The sequence below is a fragment of the Cervus canadensis genome, chromosome 17 (assembly GCF_019320065.1).
Source record: "Cervus canadensis isolate Bull #8, Minnesota chromosome 17, ASM1932006v1, whole genome shotgun sequence".
Taxonomy (NCBI): Eukaryota; Metazoa; Chordata; class Mammalia; order Artiodactyla; family Cervidae; genus Cervus; species Cervus canadensis.
In genome coordinates this window covers 14,756,664-14,771,435 of record NC_057402.1, presented here as the reverse complement: position 1 = coordinate 14,771,435, position 14,772 = coordinate 14,756,664, and the positions used below count along the sequence as shown (strand labels likewise).

At 40.6% G+C, this 14,772-nt stretch overlaps 2 protein-coding genes across 3 annotated transcripts in view; one reads left to right on the top strand and one right to left on the bottom strand.

Moving 5' to 3' along the window:
- Window positions 1-14,772, top strand: part of TOGARAM1 (TOG array regulator of axonemal microtubules 1) — an 85,160-nt gene that overhangs the window by 49,993 nt on the left and 20,395 nt on the right. For both annotated transcript variants that reach the window (XM_043490258.1, XM_043490257.1), the window contains 4 exons: window positions 1,267-1,365; window positions 2,590-2,762; window positions 3,249-3,402; window positions 6,478-6,631. In XM_043490258.1, the coding sequence (XP_043346193.1) occupies window positions 1,267-1,365; window positions 2,590-2,762; window positions 3,249-3,402; window positions 6,478-6,631 (580 nt within the window). The remainder of the gene's footprint in view (window positions 1-1,266; window positions 1,366-2,589; window positions 2,763-3,248; window positions 3,403-6,477; window positions 6,632-14,772) is intronic.
- On the bottom strand, window positions 6,674-10,518 carry LOC122455274. Its single transcript, XM_043490267.1, has 4 exons — window positions 10,377-10,518; window positions 9,799-10,151; window positions 7,618-7,688; window positions 6,674-7,383 (listed from the first exon to the last, which is right to left on the bottom strand). The coding sequence occupies exons 1-4, from the start codon at window positions 10,497-10,499 to the stop codon at window positions 6,896-6,898; spliced, it is 1,035 nt and encodes a 344-aa protein (XP_043346202.1). The 5' UTR covers window positions 10,500-10,518; the 3' UTR covers window positions 6,674-6,895.

The following is a 14,772-nucleotide window of genomic DNA, read 5'->3' as shown; positions in this document are numbered from 1 at the left end:
AACCCAAGTCTCCTGCATTACAAACAGCTTCTTTTTTTACCATCTGGGCTACCAGGGAAGCCCTGTAAGTGTGTACAGAGAGAACAAATCTCAAAAGTGATTTACGACAAACCCATAGCCAACATAATATTCAATGGTGAAATGCTGAATGCCTTCCTGCTAAATTCAGGAACAAGGCAAGGATGCCTGCTCTCACCACTTCTGTTCAGTGTAGCTTTGGAAGCTCTAGCCACAGCAGTCAGACAGGGAAAAGTAATAAAAGATATCCAAATCAGAAGGGAGGATGTAAAGCTGTCACTATCTGTAGATGATACGATACTCTACATGCTGCTGCTGCTGCTAAGTCGCTTCAGTCATGTGCAACTCTGTGCCACCCTATAGATGGCAGCCTACCAAGCTCCTCGGTCCATGGGATTTTCCAGGCTAGAGTACTGGAGTGGGTTGCCATTGGCTTCTCCAGATACTCTCTACAGAGATCCCTAAAAACTCCACACAAAAAGTATTAGAACTAATAAGTGAATTCGGCAAGGTAGCAGGATACAAGAGTAATATACAGAAATCTGCTGTATTTCTTTATATTTAAAACCAAATACCAGACAGTAAAAAAAAAAAAAAAAATTAAAATCACATCCAAGTATTAAATAAAATACCTAGGACTAATCTTAACCACAAGGGTGAAAGACCTATACACCGAAGACTATAAAACATTGATAAAGGAAATTGAAGATGATTTTAAGAAATGGAAAGATATCGTTTGTTCTTTGATTTCAAGATTTAATATTGTTATACTGCCCAAAACAAACTATACAGATTTACTGTGATCCCTATCAATATAACCATGTCAAATTTCACAGAACTAGAACAAATAATAATAAAATGTATATGGAACCACAAACACCCAGATTTGCCAAAGCAATACTGAGGAAAAAGAAAAAAGCTGGAGGCGTATTCCTTCCAGACTTCAAACAATACTGCAGAGTTACAGTAATCAAACAGCTTGGTATTGGCACAAAAGCAGATATATAGATCAATGGAACAGAACACAGCTCAAAAATAAACCCACACACCTGCAGTCAATTAATCTATGACAAAGGACACAGAATATACACCGAACAAACCAAGTATTCTAAGTATTTATTGAATTAATGTGTAAATATATAAATTATAAATTCTTTGTATGAAGTTAATTTTCAGTTTTAAAAAAACATCCTAAAATACTACGTAAGGATGTATTTTTTAATATGTTTTTTTTGTTTGTTTCTTTAGCATCTACAGGGTCATCATCAAATTTCCACCAAATTTCCAGTTTTGACTTCACGTCTACAAATACTTTATCAGAAGACTCAGTAGTAGTTGTTGGAAAAGGTATTTTAAAATTATTTAGTTTTTTAATTGTATGTTTTCTTCACGTGTGAGCAAAGCATATCAACAAAGAATAGAGCAGAGTGCGCTTCAGGTGTTGAATAGAACTTTCTTTTTGAAAAAATTGTTAAATTGAAAGAATTAAAAGTGAATACTTAGCACCATATTTCTATCCTCTAATGAAACAATGGTAAATTTATGTCAGTAAATTTTCAGAGATGTGTATTATGTGACAGGTGCAGTTTAGGCACTTTCTAAGATACTTCTTGGATAGTTTAAATAATTTTATTGCAGTTTAAATTCAAATTGTAGTCCTTTTTGATTGGCTTATTAATCAATATAAATTAATATAATTCTATAACATCTCATGCAAAGACTAGACAAATCTTAATTAGTATCTGTTATATATTTCATGTAGGTTGAGAAACCTTTGAACAACTTATTTGCAAATACCCTTTAAAATTATCATTTTTCTCCCAACTTGATTGAGGTATAATTGACAAAATTGTAAGACATTTAAAGTGTACAATGTGAAAAGGTTTGTATTACATTGTATATACATTGTAAAAAGGTTTCTCCATCTAGTCCTTTAATACAATCCAACTAGATTTTTTTTTTTTTTTTTTGCAAAACTAGAATATGATGATGGATGTTGAGGGTGTATATCTTATTTTTGGTAAATAGAATGAAATGCTTAGGAAGCTTTCCTGACTTCTTTGCTGATATCATTAAGTTAATTTTAGATCCTCCTCAGATTGACTTCAACCTCCCCTTATAAGCTTATTTCTCTATTTGTCTTGTGCCCAATCAAACTTCACTTCACAAACATGCTTTCTACTTGTTCAGCTCTGCTTATGAACATCTTTATCTCATAGGATGTTCTCCCTGCCTTCCTCACTTGTCTACTCAAATTCTTTGTGTCTTCCAGTCCAAGCTCAAATCCTTGCTCTTTGAGACCATCTTAAACACCCAGCTCACCCAACCTTTCATTCATGTGAACTCAGAACTTACAATATGCAAATAGCAGTTCTTATTTGACATCATCATGAAATGTCTTGTTATTATATTATCATCTTGATAAGGTGTTTTTATATTTTGTGACTATTTAACATGTTTTTCTTATTAATTATATTGCTTACTTCTTTTAAAACCTTGTCTTAAAACTTTGTTGTCCAGAATAACATCACATAAATACTTAATGACAGTTTGATGGTTGGTTGCTTTCAGGGGTATTTGGAAATCCAATTCCAGCACCAGCAACCTGCAGTCAATCAGTGATAACTTCTGTGGAAAATGGGGTTTCGTTTTCAGTTAAAAATACTGAACCACCATCAGGGATTTATGGAAGAGCAGTTCAGCAGAGTATTCCATCATATGTTGATTCTGAGAATGAAAAAGATGTAAGGTTATTTCCTAATTATTAGGATAAATTCAAGCTTATAATACATCATTGTTTTGTGTATATCAGATTTGGGGTGGTATGGTAAAATGCTTTGATTATAATTTTTTAAATCTCAATGTAATTGAAATTCCTGAACGTTAATCATGTAAATGATAGATTATTCTCCTTTTCCACCAAATATATTGTTATTCTGGTGTAAAGTATCTAATGTACTTTATATTCTACATGTACTTTATATACATGTGTATGTATATATTCAACAGTTTTCTAGGATATCCTCAAGGAGTAACAAACTGGTATCTTTAGGCACAAATTTAGTTCGCAGTTGGTACTATGTAATTCTGTTCAATTTTAGAATTACTGAAATAAGGACTGAGAAATGTATAATTTATTTTGTATAGCTTACAGTTGCCTAAGATGAAGATAGTTATTTTAAGTGTCAGACTTTCTAAATGGTTAGAGATATTTCAACTTTTTCATGCAGATTAAAGTTTCTATTTCAAAATCTACTTATGACAAGATGAGACAAAAAAGAAAAGAGGAAAAAGAACTTTTTGACATTAAAGATTCTGAAAAGAAGGAACAGAGTCCCTGGGAACGAATGAAACATACAGGAAATGAAAAAATGGCATCTCAAAGTAAGTGGGATTTAACATTTGGTGTGATTTTATTTAACTCATAATACTCTAAAACTACTGTACTGAGGTTTAACTGAGGGTGATATATAACTAATAGTGGAATATGTTGAACTATCATACTGAAATTTGAATGACTCAGTAACATATATAATTAACTAGTGTGTATATATATATATAATATTAATATTATATATAATATATTAATATTGTATATATTATAGAATATATTTTATATATATAGTTAATTACATATAAGTAAAGTGAAAGTGAAGTCGCTCAGTCGTGTCTGACTCTTCGTGAGCCCATGGACTGTAGCCTACCAGGCTCCTCAGTCCATGGAATTTTCCAGGCAAGAGTACTGGAGTGGGTTGCCATTTCCTTCTCCAGGGGATCTTCCCAACCCAGGGATTGAACCTGGGTCTTCCTCATTGCATGCAGACGCTTTACCGTCTAAGCCACCTGGGAAACCCCTGGTTTATATATTATATATAAGTAACTATATAACTATATATATATGTATATATATATATAGCTATATAACTATTTGAAATTTGAATGACTCTATTTGAAATTTGAATTTCTAACTATTTGAAATTTGAATTTTCAGCATTCTCAAATAATTTCACTATTACTGTCATAAAATCTAGGGGGAGAAAAACCCACAAAACTTCTTACCTAAGCCAGTAGTTCAAAGTAGGAATGGAAGTACAAATATAGCAAATAATATATATAGTAACAAATCACAAATTTGTTGCATATTCATTCTAGAGACATCAACTAATTTTGTGATTTTTCACCTATAATGTAGGCTTTACAGGTTTTATTTCTAAGAAGTATGAGGAGAGTGCTTCCCTGAAGTTACCCTTGTATTATTTGAACAGAAGAGTATACTTACAAGATAAATACAGAAAGTGAGAATAACCTTTTAGAGACTGTTGTCATGACACTTTTATTGTATTTTATAAAAGTATCAGTCTGCAAGAATGGCAGTCTAAGGAACAAAACAAAGCCCCTAGCCTGGGCATCACCGCTGTAGACGGACATTCTGTGCGCCTCCTTTTCCAGAGTAATGTTTGTTTGGTTTTGTTTCTCTTTTTTTTTCCAGGTAAAAACAATAGAAACTGTCATATAATGCCAAGGTTGATAATTTGGTGTTATATACGCATCCCTTCCTAATGAATTATTCTCTCTTGAGAATGAAAGTAAAATAGATATAGAGAGGGAGTCCTTAAAACTTTAGCTACAGTTTCTTCACCTGTAATACAGGAATAATGGCAACATAGTAGTAATCGTAATAATATAGGGTTGTCGGATGAATCAAATGAGATGATGTCAATGAAGCATTTAGCACAGTGCAGGCAGGAGTTCAATAAATGATAGTGGTGCTGCTTTGAATTTGCTGTTCTTTCTGGGTTGTAAAATTCCAAAGGTTTTTTTTTTTTTAAATACATATCAATCTTATTTATAAAATCTAATGAAGGTGCATCTGAACCATCAAAAAAATGATTGAGGTCTATTTATTATATTCATTAATTGTCATGTAATTTCCTTCAGATATGATTTACTCAAACAGAAATTGGTACTAATTTATCACAATAGTACTCCCAAATAATATATTCATCTTTTTGCATGCATCTTCTTATCTGGTATGTGATAAAGTTTGGAAAGCACAAATTCTTTCTTAGACCTCTTTATATAAAATCAAGAGTGATAGTAGGCCTAGATGAAAATCCTGCCTTTGCCAGTCATTAGCATTGAGACATTGAATACATTTCTTAGCCTCTGTAAAACTCAGTTATATTTTCAGCTGCAAATTGGAGATAATGAGAATATATATCACACCTTTGTTGAGAGAATTAAATGTAAAGTTTGTAAAGCATTTGTCACAACATCTAATATGAAGTGTTTAAATATCTCTTTAGGGACTTCCCTGGTAGTCCAGTGGTTAAGAATCAGTGCTTCCAATGCTGGGTATGCAGGTTCAATCCCTGGTTGGAGAACTAAGATCCCATATGCCATGTAGGGTAGCCAAAAAAAAACTCTTAACATGAAAAAATAACTAATCTTTACCCATTTACAAAAGCTATTACACATTCTATTCTATCTTTTTGATTTTTTTTTTCTTTCTGACATCTTCACTACCTGTGTCTTATAGTGTACAGTGCCTTTGTGGTAGGTATTACCCTGGGCACTTATTTCCCCAATATCTAGCACAATGCCTTATATCTGGGAAGTGGATAGTAAATGGTGATTGTGGAAGAAACATTGATCATGCTACTACATATGATCTTAGGATTTTTAGTATACCATTAACGCTATACCAATAGCAAAAGTGATAATTTATACACAGTTGTTACAAAGCTTTATTTCTGTTATCAACTGTATGGGAAATTAGGTATGCATCCACATTTTTTTTACAAAATGGGATCATATTCTTCTTACCAACTTTTATTGATAGCTCTTAAAGCTAACTTGGTCGTATGACTCATGACTGCAAAACCACTCAAACATTTATAGTAATGTCATTTAATAGTTTTATACATAAAAAGGAAGTTTTAAAGTAACTTTGGTATCAGGTATTACAGTTTTGTTGGAGAATGAACTAATAGTTGGGACTTCCCCACTGGCTCAGCAGTAAAGAATCCACCTGCAATGCAGGGTTCGATCCCTGGGTCAGGAAGATCCCCTGGAGAAGGAAATGTCAACCCACTCCAGTGTTCTTGCCTGGAAAACCCCATGGAACAGAGGAGCCTGGCAGGTTATAGTCCATGAGATCTCAAAAGAGTCAGACACAACTTAGTGACTAAATAACAATAACAACAAACTAAAATAAGTTTCTATAAGAAATATTTATAGACTCCATGGTCAGAATAATATTTGTACCCCTTTGTATCAGAGTTGCTGCTGCTGCTAAGTTGCTTCAGTCGTGTCTGACTGTGTGACCCCATGGACTGCAGCCCACCAGGCCCCTCCGTCCGTGGGATTTTCCAAGCAAGAGTACTGGAGTGGGTTGCCATTGACTTCTCCGGTATCAGAGTTGGTTTATGCTTTATTTAGTATGTTTCTTTGTTTCAGATGAAGCATCTCCTGGATCCATTCCACAGTATAAAGAAAGGATGCCTTCTGTCACTCATAGTCCAGAAATAATGGATTCATCAGAACTACGGCCATTTTCCAAACCTGAAGTAGCACTGACAGAAGCTCTGAGGCTTTTAGCTGATGAGGATTGGTGAGTTAACCATGCCTGTTTGAAAAGTTTTCTGAAATTATTATTTTTTTTTTTTAATTTTATTTGCATTTATTTGTGACCTAAAGTAACATTTAACACCATCATTTAATTTTAAATGTTTAAGAACTGAAGAGGAAAACAGCACTGTCATTTCTAGTTAATTTCACTCAGCATTTAAGAACCTAGCAATACGGTTTACACCATCAGTCAAGTAGCCACTAGGCATTAAATTATTACAGAAAGACAACATACAGTTACTGCATTTCAACCACCCTTAAGACCCATGTTGCTAAAACGCTTCTCGAGTCCCCTGTGTCTAACTGCCATGTAATTTATGTCAAGTGCAAATGCCCGGAGACCCACTCGGGACTCTGGCACCAGGACTGGGGGTGCCTTGCACCGCGCCCCCCGCTCCGGCCGTCCTGTCACCGGGGTGACACAGGGTGTCGAGACACCCGTCGTCCCCTCCCCACCCCCCAGCCCAGGACGTGGCCACTGTGGGCGCTGCTGCTTCCGATCCTTCTCAAAGCAAGCTCGCCTTTCACAATTTTTAAATACAAAGTCTGAGAGCCACGTATGCTTTTTGTCTGAATACAGAACATGCTTTTGGCTCATCCTGAAGCCACTCTTTATTTGGCGGCGGTGGGTCCCAGCTGTGGTGTGTAGGGGTCCCTCTCTGCCGGGGGTGCAGGCTTCTCTGGCGACGTCCACGCGCTTTTCTCTCGCTGTGACGAAGTCACTCTTGAAGCATCCTAGAAACCGTGAGGGTAGCAGCATCTCCTGGCCCCAGCCCCGAGGGGCTCAGGCAGGACCAGAGCCTCAGTCTCTGCCCAGCCCTGCGTCGCCCCGCCACCCCGAGCACCCAGCCTGGGGATACAGCGGCCCTGGCTGCTGGGCTTTCCCCAGTGTGGAGGCCCACGGGGCCTGTTCCTGGAGACCTCTGGCTTCCACCTGTTACTTGCCCCTGACCCTTGCCCAGAGCTTACCTAAGGTTCTGTCCTTTGAAACCTCAGGAGGCCTGCCCCAAGGAGGCAGATTATGACCCGTGCAGGAAGAGCTGCGGAGGGAAGACGTTCTTGGACAAGACAAATACAGGGAATGTGTCACCAGGCCACCAGCTGAAGCCCAGAATGCATTTGCTCAGTGAGCCTATAAATCAGCTGTCGGGAGGTCCAGGCAAACCGCCGGGACCTCGGGATCTCAGAGGGCGTCTCAGGACACACCTGCGTCTGCATGGCCGCTCACCAGCCCACAGGTGGCCATTTTCAAGCTCTCCCTCAGTCTTCACAGAGATGGTAACTCATAACAAGAGGGATCTTTTAACTGTTTGCAACTGGTTACTGTGAAAAGACACCCTCAAAATCTCTAAAAATTGATCCGCAAAAGGAATTAGAAACCATACCACTGGAAGTTGTTGGGAGAACATGTTGTTGTTCAGTCGGCAAGTCGTGTCTGACTCTGCGACCTCGTGGACTGCAGCACGCCAGGCTTTCCTGTCCCTCACTACCCCCTGGAGTTTGCCCAAGTTCCTGTCCATTGAATCGGTGATGCCATCCAACCATCTCATCCTCTGTTGCCCTCTTCTCCTTCTGACTTCAATCTTTCCCATTTAAGACTTAAATAACCTGAAAGCCAGTCAGTGAGTCTGACCAGATGGGAGCAAGAATTAAAAGCCAGAGAGCAACAACAACAAAAAAGGCCGAAGAACGGTTCATGCCTCCAGGCTCGCTCACACGGAACCAGGGCCCTGCCTGGCCCCCGGCCCTGCTGCTGTCTCTCCACAGACCCGCGGTGTCACCCGGCTGGAGATGGGCTGTGTTGAGCGGTGGCGTGATGAGTGAGATGGGGTTATTCCTGGGAAGCCTGGTGTTTCAGGCTGCTTGGTGTACGTGCTCCACTCCGTGGGGACCTCTGTGGACACTGGGTTAAGAGTCCACAGAGCTGACGGACCACGCAGCCTCACCCGGCACCTCGGCATTCCCACGTCTGTCCGCGGGGCCCTTAGAAGCCTAGGGTGTGGGTGGGGGTGTGTGTGTGCTTCCCCTGGGCTCCGGAATTTCTCCTTGGAGGTCATCTTCGGTGGCAGTTAGTAAGCTACGGAAGAAACCTAGCCTGTCGACCACTGTCACACCTCATTTTGGAATAAAAACCTTTGCCTTTTGGTAAAATCCAGATGTTTCGTCTGTCCTTGAGGACAGCCCTCCCGCCCACCGCCACGGCTCCAGGACACAGCACAGAGGGAGCCTCATCATTTTATAACCACATAACCCTACTTCAAACAATGCTGCTTTCACAAGGATTGAAAGAGAAGGCTATGACCCGTAGCAATCTGTTGTGGAAAACTTGGGGAAAAGGCTCTGCCTCACTGGGGTAAACCGAGAAAACTCCAAGGCACCCCTTCGGGCCCCTGGGGTCTGTGCAACTCCCAGGACAGCTGCGTGTCTTCAGGGCCTGGACCTGGGATCGCCAGTCACCAGGGCCCACCGGTCGGGGAGGCCATGGAGACACCGCAGCCAGCTTCCAGGTCATTCCCGTCAGTGGGGTCGAATGTTTCAGTCAAAGTTTATTAATATTTTTATATCGCTCTCTTCCAAATTGTGCGTGTGCGCTCAGTCGTGTCTGGCTCTTTGCGACCCCATGGACTATAGCCCGGGGGCTCTTCTGTCCATGGGATTCTCCAGGCAAAAACACTAGAACAGGTTGCCATTTCCTTCGCCAGGAAAGCCTCCCAACCCAGGGATCAACCGTGCGTCTCCTGCATTGGAGGTGGATTCTTTTACTACTGAGCCACTTGGGAAGCCCTCTCTTTCAAACTGGTGTAATTCAAAAACTCAGAGGACAGTACTTGTGTTTTATTTGCCATCATCTCAGTGGCCAAGAGCCAGCGTGGAATATTCGCAGTCAGGACGGAGCCGCGTGGGCCTCGGCGTACGTACTAGGACCCGCGTCCTCCAGCCTGCCCTGCGCTCACAGGTTTCAGAACCCTTGTGAAACGAGTCCCAGAGACAGCTGCTCCTCGAGGAACCTCAGACGAGGAACCGGGTGGATGGGTGAGGGTGGGCTCCTAACTGCTGGTCTTCTGTTTCGGTCTAAGCTTGTTCCAAATCCTCTCCAGGGCCACTTTTCCCATGAAGAAGGTGATGGCAAAATTACGCTTGTACCAGCCCCTGTTATAATACATGTGCTTCTGGAAATTTTTACTTAAAAATTCCTTGTAAAAGTCAGCCATTTCTTCTGCATTCAACGTTGCTTTCTGACCTGATTCGGTTCTCAGATCCAGGCCTTTGGCTTTGAGTCTTGAGCGAACAAATTCTTCTTTTTCCTTATGAAAAGTCAAATTCTGGTCTGCCCAGAACTGTTGGTTCCATTCTTGTGTTTCTTGTCTCAATTCTCTTAGCTTTTGTTCCAGTGGTGACTCATTTTCAGGGATGTAAAAGTGAATAGGTCGAAGGTTTGAATATTTATCTGGAGGTCCTATCCAATCATGGCGAGATTTTCTTGGAGGGCAGAATCTTGAGACCTGACAGAAGTTCTGTCAAGAGCCCCGGGGTGGCGGCGACGTAGGAGCCCCGGAGGCTCGGGACCGCCCCACTCTCCCGCCGCCTCTGTCCGCGCGGCGGACCGCCGGGCGCCCGGCCCGCGCCGGCTCAGGGACCCCACTCCTGGGGAGCTCCGCCGACGCGGGGGACGCTACCACAGGTGTCCCTGGGGGGCGCGGCCCGGCCTCTCCGGGAACCTCACTCACCCGGCTCGGCGCCGCATCTCTGCGCTCGGCGCCGCGCTCGGGGGCGAGCTGACAGCCGCGGCCCGAGAAGGCGCGGCAGAGAGCGGTGAGGACGAGCCTCCTCGCGGGCCGCCGGGAAGCCATCTGAAATTATTTTTTATAAATTGAAACATTTCCTCCTATAATAGTCTTAGAAATGATTCTTTAAGTTCTTAGGCAGTCTGGGTTTTTCCCAACTTACAATTAATAGCTGAACTCTGGGCCTCATAGAGTACTATATTACCAGTTTATAACATGTATTATAAGGATATAGTTTAGCTTTATTAACCTTTCAGTATTAAGTAAAAATTTCATCATTTTTCTAAGTGTTTCTCTGTGAAATATATTCTACAAAAGTCTTGAAAATACTTACTCTGTTTCTACCACGGCTGCATAGCTGCCCAGCCAGTAAATCAAGGCAAACAGAAAGACAGTGGCCTTCCACTTGCTTCAGCTGGAGCATGTATTGACTGCTCTGTCCCATTTCCTCCCCTGTTCCTTTAGTCTGTCTTCATCCTCAGGGTGTACCTCATCATCAGTTTTGCTTTTTGTCCTTGATCATATTCATCAGCATAAAAATGTGCCATGATATTCCTTCTTTTTAAAAATCCTTCTTAAACTGCACACCTTCTTCACATTTTCACATTTCTTTTCTCCTCACTTGTTAGCAAAAGACCTTAAAAATGCCAATTCACTTTTTTACTTTTTCACCTCCTGTTCTCTTCTCAACCTTCTTTAATTAAAGACTTTCAACTCTCCCCTCCATGACCGTCACTTTACTTCACTAAAATTGCAACGGTATCCATTTGCTCACTCTGCACTGGTCACATACTGTCATCGTACTTAGCCTCTCAGCATCATTTGTAATGCAGTTGACACTCCCCCCCTTTTTTTTTTATTCATTTTTCTTTTGACTGCATTGGGCCTTTCTTGCTATGTGCGAGCTTTCTCCAGTTGCAGCAAGCTGGGGCTGCTCTTGGCTGCAGTGCGGAGTTCTCACAGGAGTTGCTTGTCTTGCTGCAGAGCACGAGCTCTAGGCGTGCAGCTCTCGGGCTCCAGGGCAGTCTCAGTAGTGGTGACACACGGGCCTCGTTGCTCTGCAGCATGTGGAGTCGCCCCAGATCAGAGAGCCAATGTATCCCGGTATTGGCAGGCAGTTTCTTAACTACTGGACCACCAGGGAAGTCCCAACACTACCTTCTTGATATGCTTCTTTTTCATTTCACCTTGGAAAAATTAGAGACTATCTTCGTTCTTTTCCTGCTTCAGTACTTAGTGCTTCTTGGTGTTCTGTTTGATTTCAGTATTGAGGAGTGCTCCAGAATTTAATCCACTGACATTCTTTATTTACATTCATTTCCAGGATCCAGGCTGGCAATCTTTTCCTATAAAGAGCCAGACAGTAAAATATTTTAGACTTTGCAGGCCACATGTCTCTGTTGTAGCTACTCAACTTTGCTGTCATAATGAAAAATCAGTCTTGGACACTGTGAAAACCAATGGGGATGGCTGTGCTTAAATGAACTTTACTTATAAAAATTTGACTTGTAGAAGAAAACTCTGATGGGGCCAGATTTGGTCAGTGAGTCATAGTTTGCCAATCCCTTTCTTAAATGATCTCATTCAGTTTCATAGCTTTAAATTCCATCCATACTCTGATTTCTCATAAGTGCATATCTGAATTCCTGGTATCTTCTTGAGCTCTAAGCTTGTAAGCTCTAAGCTTCTACTTGACACTTCCACTTGGATTACAGTAGACATTTTAAATTTAATATGTCTAAAGAACTATTGAACTTCCACTTCTTGCCAAGATGGATTAACAGGTATTAGATTTGCCTTCATATTAGAAAGAACTAAAGAAATCATACACAATACATGAAGCAGTGGTTTTGAGAATATTGTTCACCAGGCAGTGAAAGACAGTGGTCCCTGAGAAACAAACAAGGTGAGCCCTCCAACTGCCCTTGCTAACTTCCTGCAGAGTTTTCATATCACAGCTTAGGGGGAAAACCATGTACATATCAGCAGAAATGGAGATGAAACTGGGAGTTTGGGGAGGTCAAGATAGCTAGAGCTTGCAGGGAGAATGCCAGAGGAGGATATAGCTTCTTAAAGAACTCTAAGATCCTTCAGAGAATTACTGTCAAATGTTTAGCTGAGTTTTGGTCAAGGCATGCGTGTGAAGCCAGAATAAGAAACACTCATAGAAGTTACAAAAAACAATCCCTGGAGCATATACAAGGCCAAGAATACTTTTCTCTCCCCACCAGCAGAGTGGAAAACCTTACAAGTCACATGGCATTGGGTACAATAGTCCAAAGAGTTTTGCTTCATCTATGTAGTGAATAAACCCTAGGCTAAAGACTGCTTTTGTTCCACCAAACAGAACATAAAAGCAAGACCTGAGAGGATCAGACTTTCCGAATAACTATATCTCATAACAAAGCTAAGAATATTTATAGGAATATAAAAATATCTAAGATAAAAATTCACAGTGCCTGGCATCTGGTAACAAATTACCAGGCATGCAGAGAGGTAGGAAAACACACCCATAATGAGAGCGCGGGCAAAGGAAACAGTGGAAACTAATCCAAACACGGTATGTCAGCTCATTCGCTCAGTCGTGTCTGACTCTCTGTGACCCCATGGACTGCAGCACACCAGGCTTCCCTGTCCATCGCCAACTCACAGAGCTTACTCAGACTCATGTCCATCATGTCAGCGAAGGCATCCAACCATCTCATCCTCTGTCGTCCCCTTCTCCCGCCTTCAATCTTTCCCAGCATCAGGATCTTTTCCAGTGAGTCTGTTCTTTGGTGGCCAGAGTATTGGAGTTTCAGCATCAGTCCTTCCAATGAATATTCAGGACTCATTTCCTTTAGGAAGGACGGGTTTGATCTCCTTGCAGTCCAAGGGACTCTCAAGAGTCTTCTCCAACACCACAGTTCAAATGCATCAATTCTTTGGCGCTCAGTTTTCTTTATAGTCCAACTCTCAAATCCATACAAGACTACTGGAAAAACCATAGCTTTGACTAGATGGACCTTTGTTGGTAAAGTAACGTCTCTGCTTTTTAATAAGCTGTCTAGGTTGGTCATAACTTTTCTTCCAAGGAGCAAGCATCTTTGAATTTCATGACTTCAGTCACCATCTGCAGTGATTTTGAAGCCCCCCAAATTAGTCTCTCACTGTTTCCATTGTTTCCCCATCTATTTGCTATGAAGTGATGGAACTGAATGCCATGATCTTAGTTTCCTGAATGTTGAGTTTTAAGCCAACTTTTTCACTCTTCTCTTTGAGTTTCATCAAGAGGCTTTTTAATTCTTCGCTTTCTGCCATAAGTGTGGTGTCATCTGCATATCTGAGGTTATTGGTATGTCTCCCAGCAATCTTGATTCCAGCTGGTGCTTCATCCAGCCTGGCATTTCACATGATGTACTCTGCATATAAGTTAAATGAGTAGGGTGACAACAAACAGCCTTGATGTACTCCTTTCACAATTTGGAACCAGTCTGTTGTTCCATGTCCAGTTCCAACTGTTACTATAGATTATAGAATTACTAGACAAAGACATTATTTTAACTATAGTTATAATTCGAATCCATTTGTTAGAGAAACTAGAGGAAAGACATGAACAGAGGATTGGTGACGTGTAGGGTGACTTGCAAAATCCCTTTTGCCGTATAATGTAACATGATTGAGGGAAGTAATAACCCATCATATTCACCCTTAAGGGGAGAGTATTATTCAGGTCATGTATACTGGGGGCAGGAATCAAGGTTTAGACTTCTGTCTTATCATTTAGACTATCATTAGACATTTATCATTAGAATCATTTAGACTTCTGTCTATCAAATCACGAATAAAGAGGGCCATTTAATATTGATAAGGGAGTTAATTCAGCAAAAAGACATGGCAGTCCTGAACACTTATTTATCATATACTGGAGCTTCAGAATATATTGAGCAACTACTGGTAGAACTGCAGAGAAATAAACAAATCCACAATTATAGTTGGAACTCAAACAGTCCTCTCATTAATTGATAGAACTAGAAGAAAGAAAATCAATAAGGATATAGAAGACTTTCAACTTGACCTGATTGACATTTATAGAACATTTCAGCTAAAACAACAGAATTCATTCTTTTCAAGTCCAGGCGGGTCTTTACTGAGAAAGACTGTGTTCTGAAACATAAAACATGTAATTTAAAACGTTTCAGATTATGCAAGGTTTGTTCTCTGACCACAGTGGAATTAAATTAGAAGTTAATAACACAGACCTGGAAAATCTCTAAATACTTGTAAACTAAGTATCATACTTACAAATCACCCATGGCTCTAAGAATGGAAAATTAGAAAGCATTTTGAAAAATTAGAA